Source organism: Mesoplodon mirus, assembly GCF_964341445.2.
Source record: "Mesoplodon mirus genome assembly, chromosome: 6".
NCBI classification, from domain to species: Eukaryota; Metazoa; Chordata; class Mammalia; order Artiodactyla; family Ziphiidae; genus Mesoplodon; species Mesoplodon mirus.
This window is the reverse complement of record NC_138982.1, coordinates 30,864,929-30,883,994: the sequence shown is the minus strand read 5'-3', so window position 1 is coordinate 30,883,994 and position 19,066 is coordinate 30,864,929. Positions and strand designations below refer to the sequence as shown.

The following is a 19,066-nucleotide window of genomic DNA, read 5'->3' as shown; positions in this document are numbered from 1 at the left end:
GCTTAGAGATGTTAAGCAGTGTGCTCAGGTTTGCAAACTAGAAAATCATAACAAAAATTGTGACGCACCTTTCTCTGTCAATTTTCTTATCTTTGCTATTCTGGTGGAAATTTAAAATTCTGACTTCTCGACTTTGTTCCATGAAAACTGAAAGCGTAAGGTTGCTGTTTTGTTACAATGCCAATTTCCTGTTCAGATATTGTACAATAGGTTTGCAAGATGTTACCATTGGGAGAAAATGGGTAAAGGGTACATGGGATTTTTCTGTATTATTTCTTACAACAGCATAGTAATTTAAAATTATCTCAAAATAAAAGTTTAATTACAAAAAAAAAACAAAACTAAAACTGCCCTACAAAGATGGTTTCTCCTGACTTCTTTTATACCTTTTTGAGAGATGATGCAGTACTTTGGCAATGCAATGAGAAAACTGAAGGGTGATGTAATAGTGAGGATTTATTTCATTATTACTTCATTGATTTATGCATTCCATCCTTCTTCTGTTTTCCTGTTATCTTAGTATTTCTTTAGCATAGATTGGAATTATTAATAATGAAGTAATTTATAGAATGACAAAATAGCAAAATATTATAACACACAGAAAAAGATCCCCAAAGGTTGCTTAGATACTAAAAGGTAGCTGTGATCTCTAAAAAGATCCAATAGACCCATATGATAACTGCTAAATAGAATGATAGATTTTAGATAGATGGATGAATAGATAGATAGATAGGTAGATAGATAGTAGATAGGAAATTTTTTCTTGGTTCCTTGGAACAACTTTAATGAAGAATAGAAGTCATTGAAATATCAATCCCTACAAATAATTAAAATTCCTCCAGAAAGCAACTCAGAAACTAAGATTGGGTCTAGTGGTCCTTATGGTGTACTGAGGGTTAAGACAGAATCCAAACCCTTAGCTTGACCAACAAGGCCCTGCATGGTCAGTGCCTGCCCCCCGACCTCCCTGGCCTCTTAGTGCTCCTTGACCCTCTCACGCTCTCTGCACCAGCCACACTAGCCTTCTGCCCAGTCTTGTTCAGTCTTGTCACAGGGCCACTGTACAAGCAGGTCCCTCCATCTGGAGGGACGTCTTTGCTGACCGCCTAGTTAAGGTCAGTTTCTTTTTCATAAGCTCTTACAGGATGGAGTTAATTACCTTTGGAGCACTCCATCTGTAACTATTCATTCACTAGTGGATTTTTTTTTAATTGAGGTCTGTGTCCCCTGGGAGACCAAAAGCCTGTGAGAGGAGGGCTGTTCCCGTTTCCACACACTACTGCATCCACAGCTGTCAGCAGTCACCCACATCCTCCCTGAGATCCCTCTACAATTATGAAGGGAAATAAAGTACAAGCCACAGGATCAAAATGGCAAGATGTGGGCCCAAGGTAGCCTGCAGATCTGCACTGTTGGGTCATAGTGTTTAGAAAAACACTGGAATCTGTGTTCATTTAAAAACCAGAGATTTTCACACTAAAATTTGAATTTCTGGCTTCTCTTGATTAAAAAAAAAAATTCTAGGCCCACATTCCCTTGAACTTTCTAGAGCTGAGCAGTGGCTGCCCCAGTTAGCAGGGCATCTCTCTTCAATTCAGCTGTCTACCACCAGCCTGCTTCCCTTGTACCTATTTCTTGCCTCAGGGATGGAGCTATAAACCCCATAGAGCCCCAGGGAAGCTTGGGACTGGGAATCACTGTGGTCTTTAAGGATCATGGGAGGTGCTTTAAATAACTGTTCATTGAAAGAAAAATCAGTGACCATAAACACCTGTGTGGTAACCTGCCACTATGCCTTACAGGTGCAGTGTCACATGGAAACACATGGTGACAGTGTGCTCTCAGAAATTCACAGATCTATTGTGGCTGGTAATGCTTTGCAGTAAACAGGATGAACTGTCCTACAAACCCTTTTTGTTTGTTTTTTGTTTGGTTTTCAGTTCTTGATATGCTTGTTTGTTTGTTTGTTTGTTTGGTGAGATGGCAATGTAATCTTGTGTCCAAACAAGCACTTTCTCAATTTTTATTGCCAGCCAGACTTCAAATTCAGGACCATATGAGTGTGTGTGTATGTAATTAGGATGCGTAAAGTATTAGGATTATATAAAATTAGGAGATATGTAAAATTAGGATTATGAAATTTGTATATTAAATATATACAAATAAATTTACAATGTGTATAAATAAAATGAAGATATGTATATATAGTTAGGATATATTTAAAAATTAGAATAGAGAGACAGAATTAGGGTATCTGTATACACGTGTATATATGATATATATACATACACATTCTAGTTTTGTATATCTTCTAATAGTGTGTGTGTGTATATATTTATATATATATATATTCTAATTTTAGGTATATATTTGATTAATTGAACATATGTAATTTACATATTATATATACTTAAGCTATATATAATATAAGCTACTATATATAATATGTAAATTACATATATATTCAATTAATATATTATTTATATATAGTTAAGACATGTATAAAATTAAGATACATGTATATAATTGAAATATATATTTAATTTAAGATATATAATTGGAATATATAGAAGTAAATAGTATATATATACATTTTGGGATATAAAAATAATTAGGAGATATATATGTATATCAGGTTGAACCATAGGAAATTGAAGATTGCAGCAGATATTCAACTGTTTTTGACCTACAAAAATGGCAATTTCATAGAGTCAAACCTAATATTTCAAATGGGCCAAAATAATCATATCTGTTGGAAAATAAAACTCATTTTGTACAATCTTCCCTCAGAATACTCTGTTGTCTGTTTCTAGTTCCAGTGTCCCCAATCTGTCAATGATTTGAAAAACTGGTCCTTGATCATACTCGTGAGCAACTCTAACAAGAAACCAGGATCCAATGATGGTTTTGCTCTTCCCATGTGGGAGGTCACAGAGCGCTGTTTGTGGGAAAGAATATTATTTCATTTTTCCATTATAGCAGACCTCATTACAGATAGTGTGTTTTTTACTAATTGAAGGTTTGTGGCAACCTGAGTCGAGCAAGTCTATTTTTCTAACAGTATTTTCTCACTTGGTGTCTCTGCCACATTTTGGTAATTCTCACAATACTGCAAATTTTTCATTATTATATTTGTTACAGTGATCTGTGATCAGTGATCTTTTTAATTAATTAATTTATTTATTTATTTATGGCTGTGTTGGGTAGTCATTTCTGTGCAAGGGCTTTCTCTAGTTGCGGCGAGCGGGGGCCACTCTTCATCACAGTGCGCAGGCCCCTCACTATCGCGGCCTCTCCTGTTGCAGAGCACAGGCTCCAGACGCGCAGGCTCAGTAATTGTGGCTCACGGGCCTAGCTGCTCTGCGGCATGCGGAATCTTCCCAGACCAGGGCCCGAACCTGTGTCCCCTGCATTGGCAGGCGGACTGTCAACCACTGCGCCACCAGGGAAGCCCTGTGATTAGTGATCTTTGATGTTACTATTGTTATTGTTTTGGGGCATCACACACTGTGCCATATCAGATGGCGAACTTAATCCATAAATGTTGTGTGTGTTCTGACTGCTCTCTCTCCCTCTCCCAGGGCCTCCTTATTCCCTGAGACACAACAATACTGAAATTCAGCCAATTAATAGCCCTGCAATGGCCTCTAAGTGTTCAAGTAATTGGAAGAGTCACACATCTTCGTTTTGAATCCAAGCTAGACATGATTAAGCTTAGTGAGGAAGGCACGTCATAAGCCCAAATAGGCTGAAAACTAAGCCTCCTGTGCCAAACAGCCAAATTGGTGAAAGCAAAGGAGTTCTTGAAGGAACTTGAAAGTGCTGCTCCAGTGACCACACCAATGATAAGAAGGTGAAAGAGCCTTATTGCTGATATGGAGAGAGTCTGAGTGGCCTGGATAGAAGATCAGACCAGCCACGACATTCCCTTAAGACAAAGCCTAATCCAGAGCAAGGCCCCAACTCTCTTCATTTCTATGAAGGTTGAGAGAGGTGAGGAAGCTGCAGAAGAAAAGGTTGAAGCTTAGCAGAGGTTGGTTCATGAGGTTTAAGGCAAGAAGCCATCTCCATAACATGAAAGTGCAAAGTGAAGCAGCAAGTGCTGATGTAGAAGCTGTAGCAAGTTATCTAGAGGATCCAGCTAAGACATTCATGAAGGTGGCTACACTAAACAAGACCCCAGATAAATTCTTCTTATTCACAGCTTGCTGCATTAATTTTTTGGTTGACAAATTCAAGCATCCTTTCCTCTGGGACGCGACGTGAGCATCCACTGGGCTGATTTGGATGCTGCTCCTCTGGCCCTCCCAGCCCCTGACTTACCCCTCTCTCAGCAATTATTAAAGGCTGTTTGAACTGTTGGCTTATGCATGTCTTACTCACTACAGAGTGAGCTGTTTGGGTCATTTTGTTTTGATCCCCACTGGCCAGCAGAATTACTGTTTGTTGACTGGAGTAATAATTACCATCACTGGGTTAGCAGCTTTAAAAACGAGTAATAGTACTACTACTACCAGAAGCATCACCCGATTGCTACTGTTACTACTACTACGACTACAACTCTGTTGTCTACTTACAGTGGCTCAGATGGTGCTATTGCCATTAGCCTCTGCAAGGCTGGATTTCACAAGGATGCTTTGCTGCTTCCTCCTGTGAAGCCGTGTGTAAGAAGGGAGCCACAGATTCAACAGCAACAGCGTGGGCTTCCTGAACAGAGGTGTGGCCAGTCTTCTTGAACTCACCCCTCTCCCTAAGTCTCTCCCAGCTCTCTGGAGGGTGGGGGCCCCCATACTGCAGGATGAGGGCATTTTGACCAAGCACCTCTGAGTGCTTAACGTTGGGCAAATTCTGCCCTGGTAAGTATCACAGACCTGGCAGAGCAGGTGGCAGTGCTACTGGACATACTGGCATACATTCCCCAGAGGCAGCTGTCATGAGGCTCCACCACCTCACCCCAGGGTTTTCTGGATAATCCGTGATTGCAGAATATAATGTCAATATATAAATATCAACTCTATCCCTATATACTAGCAAAAGCAATTGGAAATTGAAACTAGATAAACACCACCATTTAAAATAGCATCAGAAATATGAAATGCTTGGAGATAAATCTGTCAAAAGATGGATGTATAAGACCTGTGCCCTACAGAACATTGCTGAGAGCAATGAGAGAAGGCCTGAATATGTGGAGAGGTTTACCATGTTCATGGATTGGAAGTCTCAATGTTGTTAAAGACTGCAGATACTTTAAAGCTTCGACTTGCTTTTACCCAGCTTTATCTCACTCTCTCTCATTTGTCTTTGTATCTTCAATGTGTCACTCTGTGCCCGGCACCAAGCAGGCATCCAGTGTTCAGAGAATAAGTGAACAAGGAGTAAGGGAATAAATGAGCAGGTACCAGGAGGGGTCACAACTGCCTGGGAGAGTTAGAAAAGCCCCCTTCGAGGTGGGCTAGGAATTCTATAAGCTGAGATGAGAGGGGAACATTAGACACAGAAGTCCTCTTATGAGCGAGTAAAACTGCATTCATCTGCTGTAACTTGGGGATCAGTTCCTGCCAGACAGTGGCTGCAGACACCGTGGGAATACACCCTGAGCTCCTGTTCTGAAGGACCTTCTACTCTGCGTTAAGGAATTTCTATTTCATTCTTTAGAATAAAGATGGGGGAGGGCACATTGAGTATATTTAGTTGGGGAGTTCACTCACTCAGCATTTTGAAATATTTATCCAACACCTGCTCTGGGCCAAAGCTTGCGCTTAATTCTGGGATAAAACTGGTGAAGGCAGAAACCATCCCTGCTTCAGTTATAAAACTGTTGTAGTTAATGATGGGAACCATCTTTGTGCCAGGCAGAGTCAAATTCTCCACCTATGCTCTTTACAACAGTCCAATGAGATAGTTATTACAATTAACTTCACAAAATGTGAAGAAATGGTTAAATTAATTAAGAAATGAGTCCCATTTAAATGCAGGCCAACTTACTAAAACAATTTTATTGAGGTGTAATTAAGAAAAATTAGAAGCATGCATTTATCTTTTTTTGCCGTACAGCAGTGATTCAGTTATATATACATATATTTTTTCATATCCTTTTCCATATGGTTTCTATATACAGTAGGACCTTGTTGCTTACCCATTCTATATATAATAGTTTGCATCTACTAATCCCAAACTCCCAATGCTTCCCTCCCCCACCCCCCCTCACCCTTGGCAACCACAAGTTTGTTCTCTATGTCTGGGAGGCTGTTTCTGTTCCATAGATATGTTCATTTGTGTTGTTTTAAATTCCACATATAAGTGATATCATATGGTGTATGTCTTTCTCTTTCTGACTTCACCTAGTATGATAACCTCTAGATCCATCCATGTTGCTGCAAATGGCATTATTTCACTCTTTTTTATGGCTGAGTATTATTCCGTTATATATATGTACCACCTCTTCTTTAACCATTCATCTATCGATGGACATTTAGGTTGTTTCCACGTCTTGGCTATTGTAAATAGGGTAGTAGCACACATTTAAAATGTACAGTGTGATGGTTTTTAACAAATGGATGTACATTTTGACATCACCCACCAACAAGATACAAAACATTTCCATCACCTCCAAAGGTTCCCTTATCCCTTCCCAACCATTGATGTGATTTTGTCACTGGATGGGATCTCTTTGAGGGCGAGAGAGTGGGCTCTTGTCCAACACTCGGAAATGAACTGTCCGAGGAGACACAGCACTGACAAAGCAAAAGACTTCATTGGAAAGGGTCCCTCAGGCGGACAGCAGCAGGGTAAGGGAACCCAGGAGAACTGCTCTGCCTCATGGCTCGCAGTCTCAGGTTTTATGGTGGTGCAGTTAGCTTTCTGGGTTGTGGTTGTCTCTGGCCAATCATCTTGCTTTTGCCTTCATTTGGTCCAACTCAGGGCCCTTCCTGGTGCATCCTTCAGTCAAGATGGTTTCCGGCGCGAGGATTTCTGGGGAGATTGGCAAGACATGTTATGGACTGGTGTCTCCTCCGCTTCTTGGCCCCTCCTGGATCTTCCCTGGGTTGGTTGTGGGCCCTTCACTGGTTCTGTGTTCTTTTGAAGCATCCTGAGGTGGGAGACTGAAGCAAAGGTGTTACGGTGCCCCGCCAAGGCAGGCAGTTTTAGTCGATGGCTCCCTTACGATTTCTTACGTTATTGATTAGATTCCTCTTTGCTAGTGTTCCTTGTAAACAAAGTCGCTCAGTCTGTATTCTTGTGTCTTGCTTCTTTGACTTAGTGTGAATTGTGAGTTTTATCCGTATTGTGGAGCCTCTCACTAGTTTATTTTTATTATTTCTGAATTCAGAGTTTTAAGGGAGAGAGAGAGACATTAATCAAATAATCACCTAATTGAGTATTTAATAACAACAGCATTAGGTTAACCTAAGGAGAAGTGCACGGGAAAATGCATTACCTTGTTTGTTGACAATTCAATCAATACCATACGCTGGGGCATGCATCTGTTAATTAAGACTCAGCTTGTGGATATAAATGTTATTAAGAAGTATCACATTAGAATCGTATATCCTTACTTCACTTCCCTAATTTAAAAAAAATGTCATCTCAGTTGATGTTGGGAAGCATTGCTCACCTTCTCTTTACACTCAAGAGGGGAGAAATGTTCCGGGAGGCGCATGCGCCCCTCCTCCCAGCCCGGCCAGCAACAGGCTCCACAGTCACTGCCCGGACAGGCAGACTGCGAAACCGGCAGCCTCTCAGACGTGGCACCTCTTTTGCCTGCCCAATCCCGAGCGCCCCGGCAGTCACATGCACACGGCACCGAGCAGGCCGGGCCCTGCCCACCGCCCGTGCCTTCCCGCACCCTTCGGTGAGCCCGGCAGCCCAGGCTACCGAAACACCTGCGCCGGCCCGGCTGCGCCTGCGCAGTGTGGCCGGTGGGCGGGACAGGGAATGCGGCGGCCGCGGAGCGAGGCTGCCCGCGGGCTAGGAGTCGGAGTTTTGCCGAGGGGCCGGTCGCCGGCCTCTCTCAGCCGCCGGAAGTGAGCTGCGCCGCTCCTTCCGTGCGGCCGGGGTCCTCGCCCGGCCCTCGGGCGCGCGGCGGTCGGCGGGGGTCCTCGGCGCGTGGCAGCCATGGACTCGGCGGCGCTGGAGCGGGACGCGGTGCAGTTCGCGCGGCTGGCGGTGCAGCGCGACCACGAGGGCCGCTACTCGGAGGCCGTGTTTTACTACAAGGTGGGCCGGGGACGGGTCCAGGTGCCGAGGGGACGGGCGCGCTCGGCGTGGCTGTCCCCCGTCCCGCTGTCCCTCTCGGGGCGGTGGCCGGGCTGAGGGGTCAGGCCTGCCCCCGCCCCAGGGTCCGGCCCGCGGCGGGCTTGGTCGCCGCTTTGGGGTCGGTCCTGGCCGGCGAGTCCCCAGCTGACCGCTCCTGAGGGCGGCGGCGGAGCTGGACTGTCAGCTCGCAGCTTCTCACCGTCACGGATGTACACGGAAACAGTGCTCACGGAAGAACGCAGAAAGTCAATCAAAAAAGAGTAAAACATCGCGTATCCTAGTATTTGACATCTACGTATCTTTGTTTTTCTACGCATGTGTGTGTACACACCTTTTTAAAAAAACAAACTTGGATCAGACTGTTGATACTTTCTTAAATCTGTTCTTTTCATTTGAACTTTTAAAAAATTTTGAATTTTTTTTAAAGTTTCATAGTATAAACTTGTTAATGATAGATGTATAGTATTCCATTATGTGGGTGTGCCATAGTTTATTTACAAACTCTTCTGGCCATTTTATGTTCATAATGGATCTTCAGCATCATAATACCCTTATAGCTAATGCTTTACACGTTTCTTTGATATTTCTTCTGGATAAATTACTGGGGCCAGAAATATTAAATCAGAGTAGGAGCTCACAGTCCACCGCCTGCTCCCCAATCCAGAGCATTTGCAAACACTCCCCTCCGGTTCCCCGTGCAGATAGCTGTATCCTCTTGACATTGCCATCTTTTCTTTTAGAAAGGATTTGATAATACAGTAGTCGTAATTTTTTTCCATAAACCTATATGCTGTCAATAATGCGTGGTTTGCTTTTCTCAGATTAATATTTGATTGTCTTCATTTTATAATCTGTATTTAGAGACTTTGGGTATGTTTCAGAATCATTCTTTTTGGACTTTTTTTTGACAATTTCATGACGGCGGTATTTCTTTAAAAGTAAAACTGTTTTATTAGTTTTCTGAAATAACTGACAAATGTTCATAGGTAAAAATAGTGCCATATAAAATAGCTTTTTTAAAGCGAAAGGAAGTACTGTACAGTGCCTCTTGTTTTGCTGTAGGATTACATGCATGTTGTTATGAAGAATTTCTTTTCCTTGAGAGAATCAGAAAGTGGTTGCGTTTCTAGGAGCTATTTATGTAAACTGTATCAGATATTTAGTGTTTTCTGCCTTCATGCTGTTCTATTAGGGATTCCTTAATTGTTAATCACTTTCAGGTGTAAGCAAAATGAGCAAAATAAAGTTGATACCAACAATTTAAAAAATTAATTTTAATATTTACATGTACAGTTACATTTTCCTCCCCTGAAATATCTGAATTGCAGAATATGAGGAAAACATATCTTTTCTACCCCCAATTTCCATTTGGATCAGAACTGTACTCTTCTTACTGATTTTGTAGGTTCAGGGAAACAAGTCCTGCTCCAATAACTGGATTCAAAAAGTGATGCTCAGTAGATGGCTTCTTTGGATCCAGATAACAAGGCGTGAGGTTCCTTGAAGTGCACACGCTTAGATTACTGCAGGGGAGGTGGTGGTACTTGGGAAAGTCTCTCTGTGGTTCTTGTGTGTGGTAGCGTTGGTCACCTTCCTGGAATGGTGATGGCGAGAATGGAGGCTTTTCCTCGCCAGCACAGCCTAACTGGCTGAGGAAGTCATGGAATAACTGGAAGACAAATCCAGGTTTCCTTAATTAAAATAAGTTTATTTTATACAACTGAAATCTGCCTTAAAATGTGTCCCCCTTTGACAATATTTTCTGTGGAGAAAAAGATTTTCTTTCCACTGTGAGATATTTAACCTTTATAATTTCTTATAATCTTTTATTGATATTTAATTTAATTGTATCGGGTATTATCTGTTCTAATGCTTTCTAGACTCAGTTCACCTTTTCACAGTACATAATTTCAAGTCTGACCTATTGCATAAAGAAAAAGGAAAACGAAGAACATATAAATCACAGTTATTCTAAGAAAATACTTATAATCAACCCCTTCTATTTGACTTCATAAATTTTCCACAGTAGGAGAAAGAGAGCATTGAGAACTGAAAAAAAGTAGTAAAGGAATATATAACTCATTTACTTTATGAAAAAAATTACTGGTATCATAAAGACATTCTTGTTTTGTCATTCATAGAAACCAATAGTTAGAAAGTGGTAAAGAAAATTCAAATTGTAATTGATCTGTTAGATTCCTTTGAATTCTTTTTTTTATTTTTAGGAAGCTGCACAAGCTTTAATTTATGCTGAGATGGCAGGATCAAGCCTAGAACATATTCAAGAAAAAATAAATGAGTATCTGGAAAGAGTGCAGGCTTTACATTCAGCAGGTTGGTAAAGGACTACTAACCATGTCACTGTATTTTTTTTTCTCCTGTCCCATCACATCTTACTTTTCCCCTGTGTTTCTCTTTCCTTTTCGTTTTCATCTTTGATTCTTGATCCTCACTTGGTTGCTGCTCTTTTCTTTTTTGGTAATCACATCTTTGAAAATCATAATGTGGAAATATGTGATAAATCTGTGAAGAGGAACCTTAGAGGTGATATAGTCTGATACCCTAATTTCCCAAAGGATAGAGATGAACTATCTACATTCGAACAGTGTATCATTGGCAGAGCCAGTATTAGGACCCTGTTAAAATCTGCTTTTAAACATCTGTCACATGCCCTCTCCTGCTATTAAAATTAAATGACTCCTCCTCTTCAGTGTCTGAAGACTTCAACAGTGGGTTCACAGTCTTTACTATATCGATATCCTCAACCTCAAGACCTTAGCTAAACTCTTGTTTTAAACCATATCTTGGAAAAGGGACATGTAAGCAGAGACCTGGAACAACCTGTAGTTATTTTTGCAAACGCTGTGAAACAAGTTCACAGGCTTAATGATCGCAGTTCTGTTAGAGGTAAGTGGTTCCTGGCGAAACCTGGTGTTCATGTGGTAGGAAAGAAAATGATCAACTATTGACATTTTGTTTTAGGAATGCATTCATGCCACTGAGGACTCTTTTTAACCCCTTTTTTTCTGTGGCTGTGTAATAAAGCCACAAGCTTAGAGGAGTCTTATTCAGCATTCTCTGATGGACTTTGTGCTACTTTCTACCACTCATTCTGAATAGATATGAGCAGTTACAAGCTCATAGTTAAGATAAAGTAGATTTGATTGTTGGCTTTCTCGTTATGACAGTCCCCTTACAGACATGGCACTTTCCTTTAAGACAGTGCCCAGAAATTGCATGCATTGAAAAGTGGACTGCCTGTGTGTCAGGGCCTCACTTAATACAAAGTTATACTGTTTCATGTATTCAAAATACCATGGAATTCAGAGGCACTTCATTTTCCCAGCTAAGTAAATGAAGTTTTAAAATTTATAAATGTGATGTTTATATGATACTCAGGCACAGAATGAGACAGCCCTAATCTCTTGAAGAATGAAAACTTGTCAGTGAAACAGAAGTAAAGTTCAAAAAGGATTTTTAAAGCATAATATACATTAAATGTTTTGCCGGTTTTTCGACCTACTTTGTTCAATAAATGGCATGTAATCTGTAGAGAATTAAATGGTTTACTTAATGATTATTTCAAGCGGGAGAGTCCTTTATCAAATAAAAATCTTGTTCAGAATCCCAATTTTTAAAACAGATAAAGTCTGCTGACAGTCAAGAGACTTTGAGAGATGGCTTGACTTTAGGGTTGGGGAAAGGTAACCCAGTTTGAAATTCACCAGTGTAGTATAAGAAACTCAAGACTTGGAATTAAAAGATCTAAGTTGAGTCCCTACCCTTCCATTGTAGCTGTGAAACCTTAGGCTCGATAGTTATTTTCAAGTAGAATCGGTTTTGCCCCTCAGGAGACATTTGACAATGTCTGGAGAGATGTTTGGTGTTTATGCCGGGGTAGGGATGCAGTATACTACTAGCATCTGGTTGGGTAGAGGGCAGGGATAGTGCTGCAGGGAAAATCCTATAATGCATAGCACCATCCACAGCAAAGAATTATCCAGTCGAAAATGTCAGTAGTGCCAAGGCTGAGAATCCTTGAGCTAAATATGTTAACATTTATTTAATAAAAGGGATTAATACATACTTTAGAGAGGTGTTACCGAGGGTTACAGTTTTTAAAAGATCAGACACAATTTTGAGACAAACAAAATATAAAACTTTTTTTAAAAAAACAGTTTTATTGAGATGTAATTCACTACCATAACATTCAACTTTTTACAGTGTACAGTTCAGTGGTTTTTAGTGTATTCCCAGAGTTGTGCAACCATCACCACTATCTAACTTCAGAACATTTTTGTCACCCTTAAAGAAACCTCTTAGCCATTAGTAGTCACTCCCCATTCCACACCCTAGGCCCTAGCAACCACTAATCTATTTTCTGTCTCCACTGATTTGCCTATTCTAGACATTTCATGTAAATGGAGTCATCAGTATGTGGTCTTTTGTGTCTGGCTTCTTTTATTTAGCATAATGTTTTCAGGGTTTATCCATTTTGTAGCATGTATCAGTGCTTCATTTCTTTTTATGGTTAATACACCATTGTATTAATATACCACATTTTATTTATCCATTCATCAGTTGGTGGATATTGGCTTGGTCCCACCTTTTGTCTATTATTAGTAATGCTGTCATGACCACTTGTGTCTAAGTTTTTGTGTGGACATATGTTTTCAGTTCTCTTGGATATATACCCACAAGTAGAACTGCTAGGTCATGTGGTAGCTTTATGTCTAACTTTTTGAGGAACTGCTAAAGTGTTTTCCACAGTGGCTATACCGCTTTACAGTTCTACCAGCAATATTCTATTTCCTTCACATCCTTATCAATACTTGTTATTTTCTGTCTTTTTTTATTTTAGCCATCCAGTGGGTATAAAATGGTATCTTATCATGGATTTGATATGCAGTTCCCTGATGGCAAATGATGTTGAGCATCTTTTCACGTGCCATTTGGCCATTGAATATCTGCTTTGGAGAAATGGCTATACAGATCCTTTGCCCATGGTATAAGTCAGGGTTCTCCAGAGAAATAGAACCAGTAGGATGTACATAAAGAGATTTATTATCAGGAATTGGTTCATGCAATTACGGAGACTAAGAGGTCCCACTATTTGCCCTCTGCAAGCTAGAGACTCACGAAAGCCAGTGGTGTGGTTCAGTCCAAGTCCAAAGGCCTGAGAAGCAGGGGACCTGATGGTGTGAGTTCCAGTCCAAGGTCAGGAGAAGACCAATGTGTCAGCTCAAGCAGTCCTGCAGTGAGGGCAGATTCTCCCCCTCTGCCTTTTGTTCTCTTCAGGCCCACAGTGGATTAGATGATGCCCACCCAGACTGGGGAGGGCAGTCTGCTTTCAGTATCAATGCAAATGCTACTTTCATTCAGAAACATCCTCACAGGCTACCCAGAAATCTTGTTTAGCCAAATAGCTGGGTAACCTGTGATCCAGTCAAGTTGACACAAGTTGATGACATCATCATCGCACACATTTTAAATTGGGTTTGTCCTTTTATTGTTGAGTTGTAAGAGATCTTTATATATTCTAGATGCAGGTCTCTTATGGATACATATCTTTATATTAAAAACAAACAAGCACTTATTTCAAAGAGCAGTAAAAGTATAGCTTATTCTGGACCCAGATGAATAGGAAACAGCATGCATTTTATCATCAAGGCCTAGTATATAATTATTGTCTATACTGAATAAAAATTTAAATTACCTTAAAACGTAATTGAGTTTCTTTCGATTTAGTCTTTTCCAAGTTTCAGTTTTGTTTTTTGTGCAGAGAACTCCTATGTTTTATTTTTTAAATGAAGAAAGTGCTGGTAGGGACAGAGAAATTCAGGGGAAATTTTTTTAAGGATTTTTTTTGACCTTGCTAAGCTTTTTAAATGAAGGATTATAGAGTTTTGGTAAAGAATGTATTAAAATGGTATGTTGTTCCCTGGATACATATATAGGTATGTGGCTTTCTTCCTATGCTAGTTCTTCTGTGTGGCTTTTTTTTCCTATCCTAGTTCAGTCAAAGACTGCGGATCCTTTGAAATCAAAACATCAGTTGGACTTAGAGCGTGCCCATTTCCTTGTTACACAAGCTTTTGATGAAGATGAAAAAGGGAATGTTGAAGATGCTATAGAACTGTATACAGAAGCTGTAGATCTCTGTCTGAAAACCGTATGTATAATAGCTACAAGTTAAGTTTGGTGGAATTATGCTAAGAAATTTCTCCCCTTACTAGTGAGTTTTACTTAACAATTCCTTAAAGAAAAAAAATTATCCTGTTATTATACATGTAACTAAGTTACTCATTAAAAGATAGTGAAGAATAGAAAATTAATAATGGACTTTAACATCTTGTTAAAAATTTGACAGTATTGAGATTGAGTCCCTTGGCAATTGTTTTTTAAATTGTAGGTACCATTTTTGACCTTTTTATACCCCTATAACTAAAATTAATTTATTATAGGAAGAATTCACCATCACAATCTGTGAATTTAAAATAAACTTCCTGGGGGAGGGATAAATTAGGAGTTTGGGATTAATAAATACACACTACTGTATTTAAAATAGATAAATAACAGAGATGTACTGTATAGCACAGGGAACTATACCCAATATCTTGTAATAACCTATAATGGGAAGGAATCTGAAAAAGAACAGATATATATGTATAACTGAATCACTTTTTTGTATACCTGAAACTAACACAACATTGTACATACTTCAATTTAAAAAAAAAAAGGGAAAAAATGACTTTGGTTCATCACACAAAAAAATAAAACTTCCCCCTTTTTTTCAATTTCATACACTAAGAAATAAGTTAGTGGTTTGGGAGAGCTTTATTAATTTGCAGTATAGAGTCTACATGTTGAGCGGTTTTTACTGCTTCCCGAGGAGCCCGGTGGGCCTGTTAGCTCTCCGGGGCATCTAGTGCGTAAGAGCAGCACATTGACAGGAGGATGTGACGTGGTAGAGAGTGGTGTTCTCAGCATTGTTCAGAGGGCCGGCTCTTTGTCCAAGGTCTTTTATTCAGAGGAACTATCTAGCCTCATTTCTGTAGTTACCTGAGACTACGGGTAAGTGCTGGGTTTTTTGTTTTTAATTATGTAAGTTTCAGTGCACAGTACAGCATTATAATTCGACATCTGTATGCACAGCAAAGTGATCACCACCGCAGGTCTGGTTACCTTCCATCCCCATACAGTTGACCCCCTTGGCCCATTTCACCCATCCCCCAACCCCCTTCCCCTCTGGAAACCACTACTCTGTTCTCTGTACCTATAAGTTTGTTTTATTTTGTTTGTTTATTTGTTTTGTCTTTTAGACTCCACATATGAATGGAGGCATAAGGTGGTTGTCTTTCTCCTGCTGACTTATTTCACTTAGTACAGTAGCCCTGGTCTTCTGGGGTTCCTGCTGCCAGGTCTTCTGTGGCACTGTGATTATACGGTTGTGTTCCACTTACCACCTGTCCAAATTAAGTGGTGTTAGGGTTTACCTCAGTGACGAGTTTTCAACACAATTTAAATGATACCTTTAAGGACAAAAATAAAGTGTCTTGGTTTATTCTCTCATAATTTTAAGAAGTGTAATGTGCATTGTAATTTTTTTTTGCTTAGAAATATGGATCAGGCAAATTAATAATTATGCTTTGGAACATCTGTCTCTCTTTCTCTTTAAGTCTTATGAAACCGCTGATAAAACTCTGCAAAACAAACTGAAGCAGTTGGCACGACAGGCACTAGACAGGTGAGTTTTGGTCCCTCGAGTTCTTATCCGTGGATGGCAGCGTACTGTGTTACTTCAGTGCGACAGGTTTATCTGAACGTGTGGTGGAGCTCGTGGTAACAAACCTGAGATCCAGAGCAAAGTTGCCTTCTTCCTCTGAGTGAATTTACCCCTCTCTAGTTCCCTGCTGCTTTTTTCTACATGTCATTTTGGCTCATTAGATGGTGAACTCCTTAGGGGAACAGAGAACATCTTATTCATCTCTGTGTCTTCATCCCTGCTTTAAACTCAAAAAATAACAACTCAGTCAAGAAATATTTTAGTTAGTTTTTGCTGTGTCTAAAACAAAAATGATTACGGTATTTGAAATGGTAGACTCCCTTCTGTCGTTGAATATCAGACTTCCAAAGAGAGAACTTGCAGAGCTACTACTAGAAATGGAGAAACTGAGAGTGAGCCAGCCATGCAGATGCCTCAAATGATACATGTGTGTAGGTCCCTGAAGTCTTTGCTCCAATGTCAACTTTTCAATAAGGCCTGCCATCACCATTCTGTTTAAAATTTAATCTCCTCCAGTCCTTTCATCCGGCTTCGTCTGTTCTAATATTCTTTCCTGTAACTCTTACTGTTTTCTAAGGTATATGAAATTTCCCAGTTTATCATATTTGTTATCAATGTCTGTGTCCCTTCTAACCTCTGTCCCCCAAATATAAGCTCTTTGAGGACAGAGAATTTTGTCTTTGTTCAATGCTGAAACCAAGCACCTAGCAGAGGGCAGACATACAATATGTGCTCAGTAGATATTTGTTGAGAAATAATGAATGTATTTGCACAAAAGAATTATACCTCTTGTATAGACAAAGCATTATAGGCAAAGGAAAAGGGTGGAATGGCATTTATAGTTATAGCATGAATTAATAAAATATCTCCTTTTGAGGCTCAGACTAGGTAGCTGTGCTACCCCCAGCCCTTCTTGTTTATTGAGGTATAGCGGTTATCCCCCTTTTCATTACCATCAGCTAACATTTAGTCTGTTTCTCCAAATTCATGCAGTTATGGGCACTCGACACATAGCTATCTTCTCCATTTTTACTTCTTTCCCCAGTCAGAATCATAGATGGCTTTTATTACCTATGTGAGTAACCCATCTAGTACTCTCTGAGTGCATCCTCAGCGCAGGGGCATGGGTCAGTCACAGGCTCTTTTGAGGATCTCTTCTAAAGATTGGACACACTGTACGGAAAAGATAACTTAACATTTTATTTGCATATAATTTCAGAGTGTTAACAAGACTCCTAAATCTCATATAAGGACTTAGATTAAGAACTTCTGTTTTTTAGATTGTTAGTTCTTTGACAGAATAAAGTCAAAATTCCCTTAAATACCATGTGAGGCCTTCCGTGATCCAGTCCCTGCCACTGGTCTCATCTCCTGCTGCCTCTCATTTGTACTGTTCACAGGGGCCCCGCCTATTCTTTTGAAATTACCTTAGCTTGTTACACGTTTGCTCATGCTGTTCTCCCTGCTTAGAACCCTTCCTTGCTCCCCAGGTGGATTCTTCTGCAGCTCAAATGTCAATTTGGAAAAATGTTCCCTGACTCACCCGCTTCCCATCAAGTCAGTAATTTCTACTGTGCATTCACTTGCATAGGGTACTTCCAGCCTCGCATCTCACTTTTGATGCAATTGTCTCTCTCCCCACAATACTAGGAGCACCTTGAGAGTAGGGTTTGTGTTTCATACATTATTGTATCCCCCTTACTTTGCGTAGGATCTGACATGCAATAAGTGCTCAATTAATGTTGTCAATAAAATGTTGTTTGCAAAAATACTTACCTTTGGGAGTAGCTTAAGTAGTGAACTGTTGACTAGTATGTAGGAATTTTATATGCTAATTTTACATTAGGGATGCTTGACTGGTTCTTGAAGTAAATTTTATGTTCTGGAAAGCTTAAATGTGAGAAGAAAAACTAGAACGGTTTTTCTGTACCTCTCTCTATTGTAGAGCAGAAGCATTGAGTGAGCCTTTAACAAAGCCATCATGCAAAATCAAGGCAATGAATGTTAAACCGAAGCCACCTCCAGTGAGAGCACATTTTCCACTAGGAACTAATCCCTTCCTTGAAAGACCTCAGCCATTTATAAGTCCACAGTCATGTGATGCACAAGGACAGAGATACACAGCAGAAGAAATAGAAGTTCTCAGGTAAATCAGTTTATGATTGGTTGTAATGAACAGTTTTGTTAACATAATCAATGCAGGTAACGTTACTCTCATTAGGTTTGCTGAGTCGTAGTCACATCTTTGGTATAATGTGTCGTGCTGTCATTATGTAATTATAAATTATGTTGTCACATAGTCACAACTTGAAATGGTTAAAAATTTTTTTTTAATGTCTCCACTCATTTTATGTTTTATTTTATTTTATTTTATTTATTTATTTATTTTTTATGTTGGGGGTAAGAGTTTCTTAATTAATTTATTTATTTTTGCTGTGTTGGGTCTTCGTTTCCGTACGAGGGCTTTCTCTAGTTGTGGCAAGCGGGGGCCACTCTTCATCGCGGTGCGCGGGCCTGTCACTATCGCGGCCTCTCTTGTTGCGGAGCACAGGCTCCAGACGCGCAGGCTCAGCCATTGTGGCTCACGGGCCCAGTTACTCCGGGGCATGTGGGATCTTCCCAGACCAGGGCTCGAACCCGTGTCCCCTGCATTAGCAGGCAGACTCTCAGCCACTGCGCCACCAGGGAAGCCCCCGAAATGGTTAAAATTTCTTCAATATATTTTAGTATTCTCATTTCCGCTAGATGTATTTTTTTCTGAAAATCTTAGCATTCTTCAAAATTGAATAATAAAGGTTATGGGGCAAAGTAGAGCTACGGCAGACCATTCATCATCTCTTCCACCTTGTGACCAGAGCCCTAATTGTTACCTTGAAATAGCAGTCTAGGCCAGAGTCAGCAAAGGGCAGCCTTAAACTATGAATGGTTTTTTTACATTTCCTTAAAGGGTTGCAAAAAAGAAAACAAAAAACCCCAGAATATGTGACAGAGACCTCACTGCAAAGCCAAAACTAGATATTGTCT

The 19,066-nt window shown here is 40.1% G+C and overlaps 1 protein-coding gene across 3 annotated transcripts in view; it reads left to right on the top strand.

The window, feature by feature from the left end:
* Nucleotides 1–7,833: 7,833 nt before the first annotated feature.
* CAPN7 (calpain 7) overlaps nt 7,834–19,066 on the top strand; it is a 39,351-nt gene continuing 28,118 nt past the window's right edge. Inside the window, exons 1-5 of one of the 3 annotated variants that reach the window (XM_082625695.1) lie at nt 7,834–8,217; nt 10,482–10,590; nt 14,271–14,428; nt 15,936–16,003; nt 17,988–18,188. In XM_082625695.1, the coding sequence (XP_082481821.1) occupies nt 8,116–8,217; nt 10,482–10,590; nt 14,271–14,428; nt 15,936–16,003; nt 17,988–18,188 (638 nt within the window). In that variant the 5' untranslated portion in view covers nt 7,834–8,115. The remainder of the gene's footprint in view (nt 8,218–10,481; nt 10,591–14,270; nt 14,429–15,935; nt 16,004–17,987; nt 18,189–19,066) is intronic. The other 2 variants (XM_082625693.1, XM_082625694.1) reach the window with 2 other exon arrangements.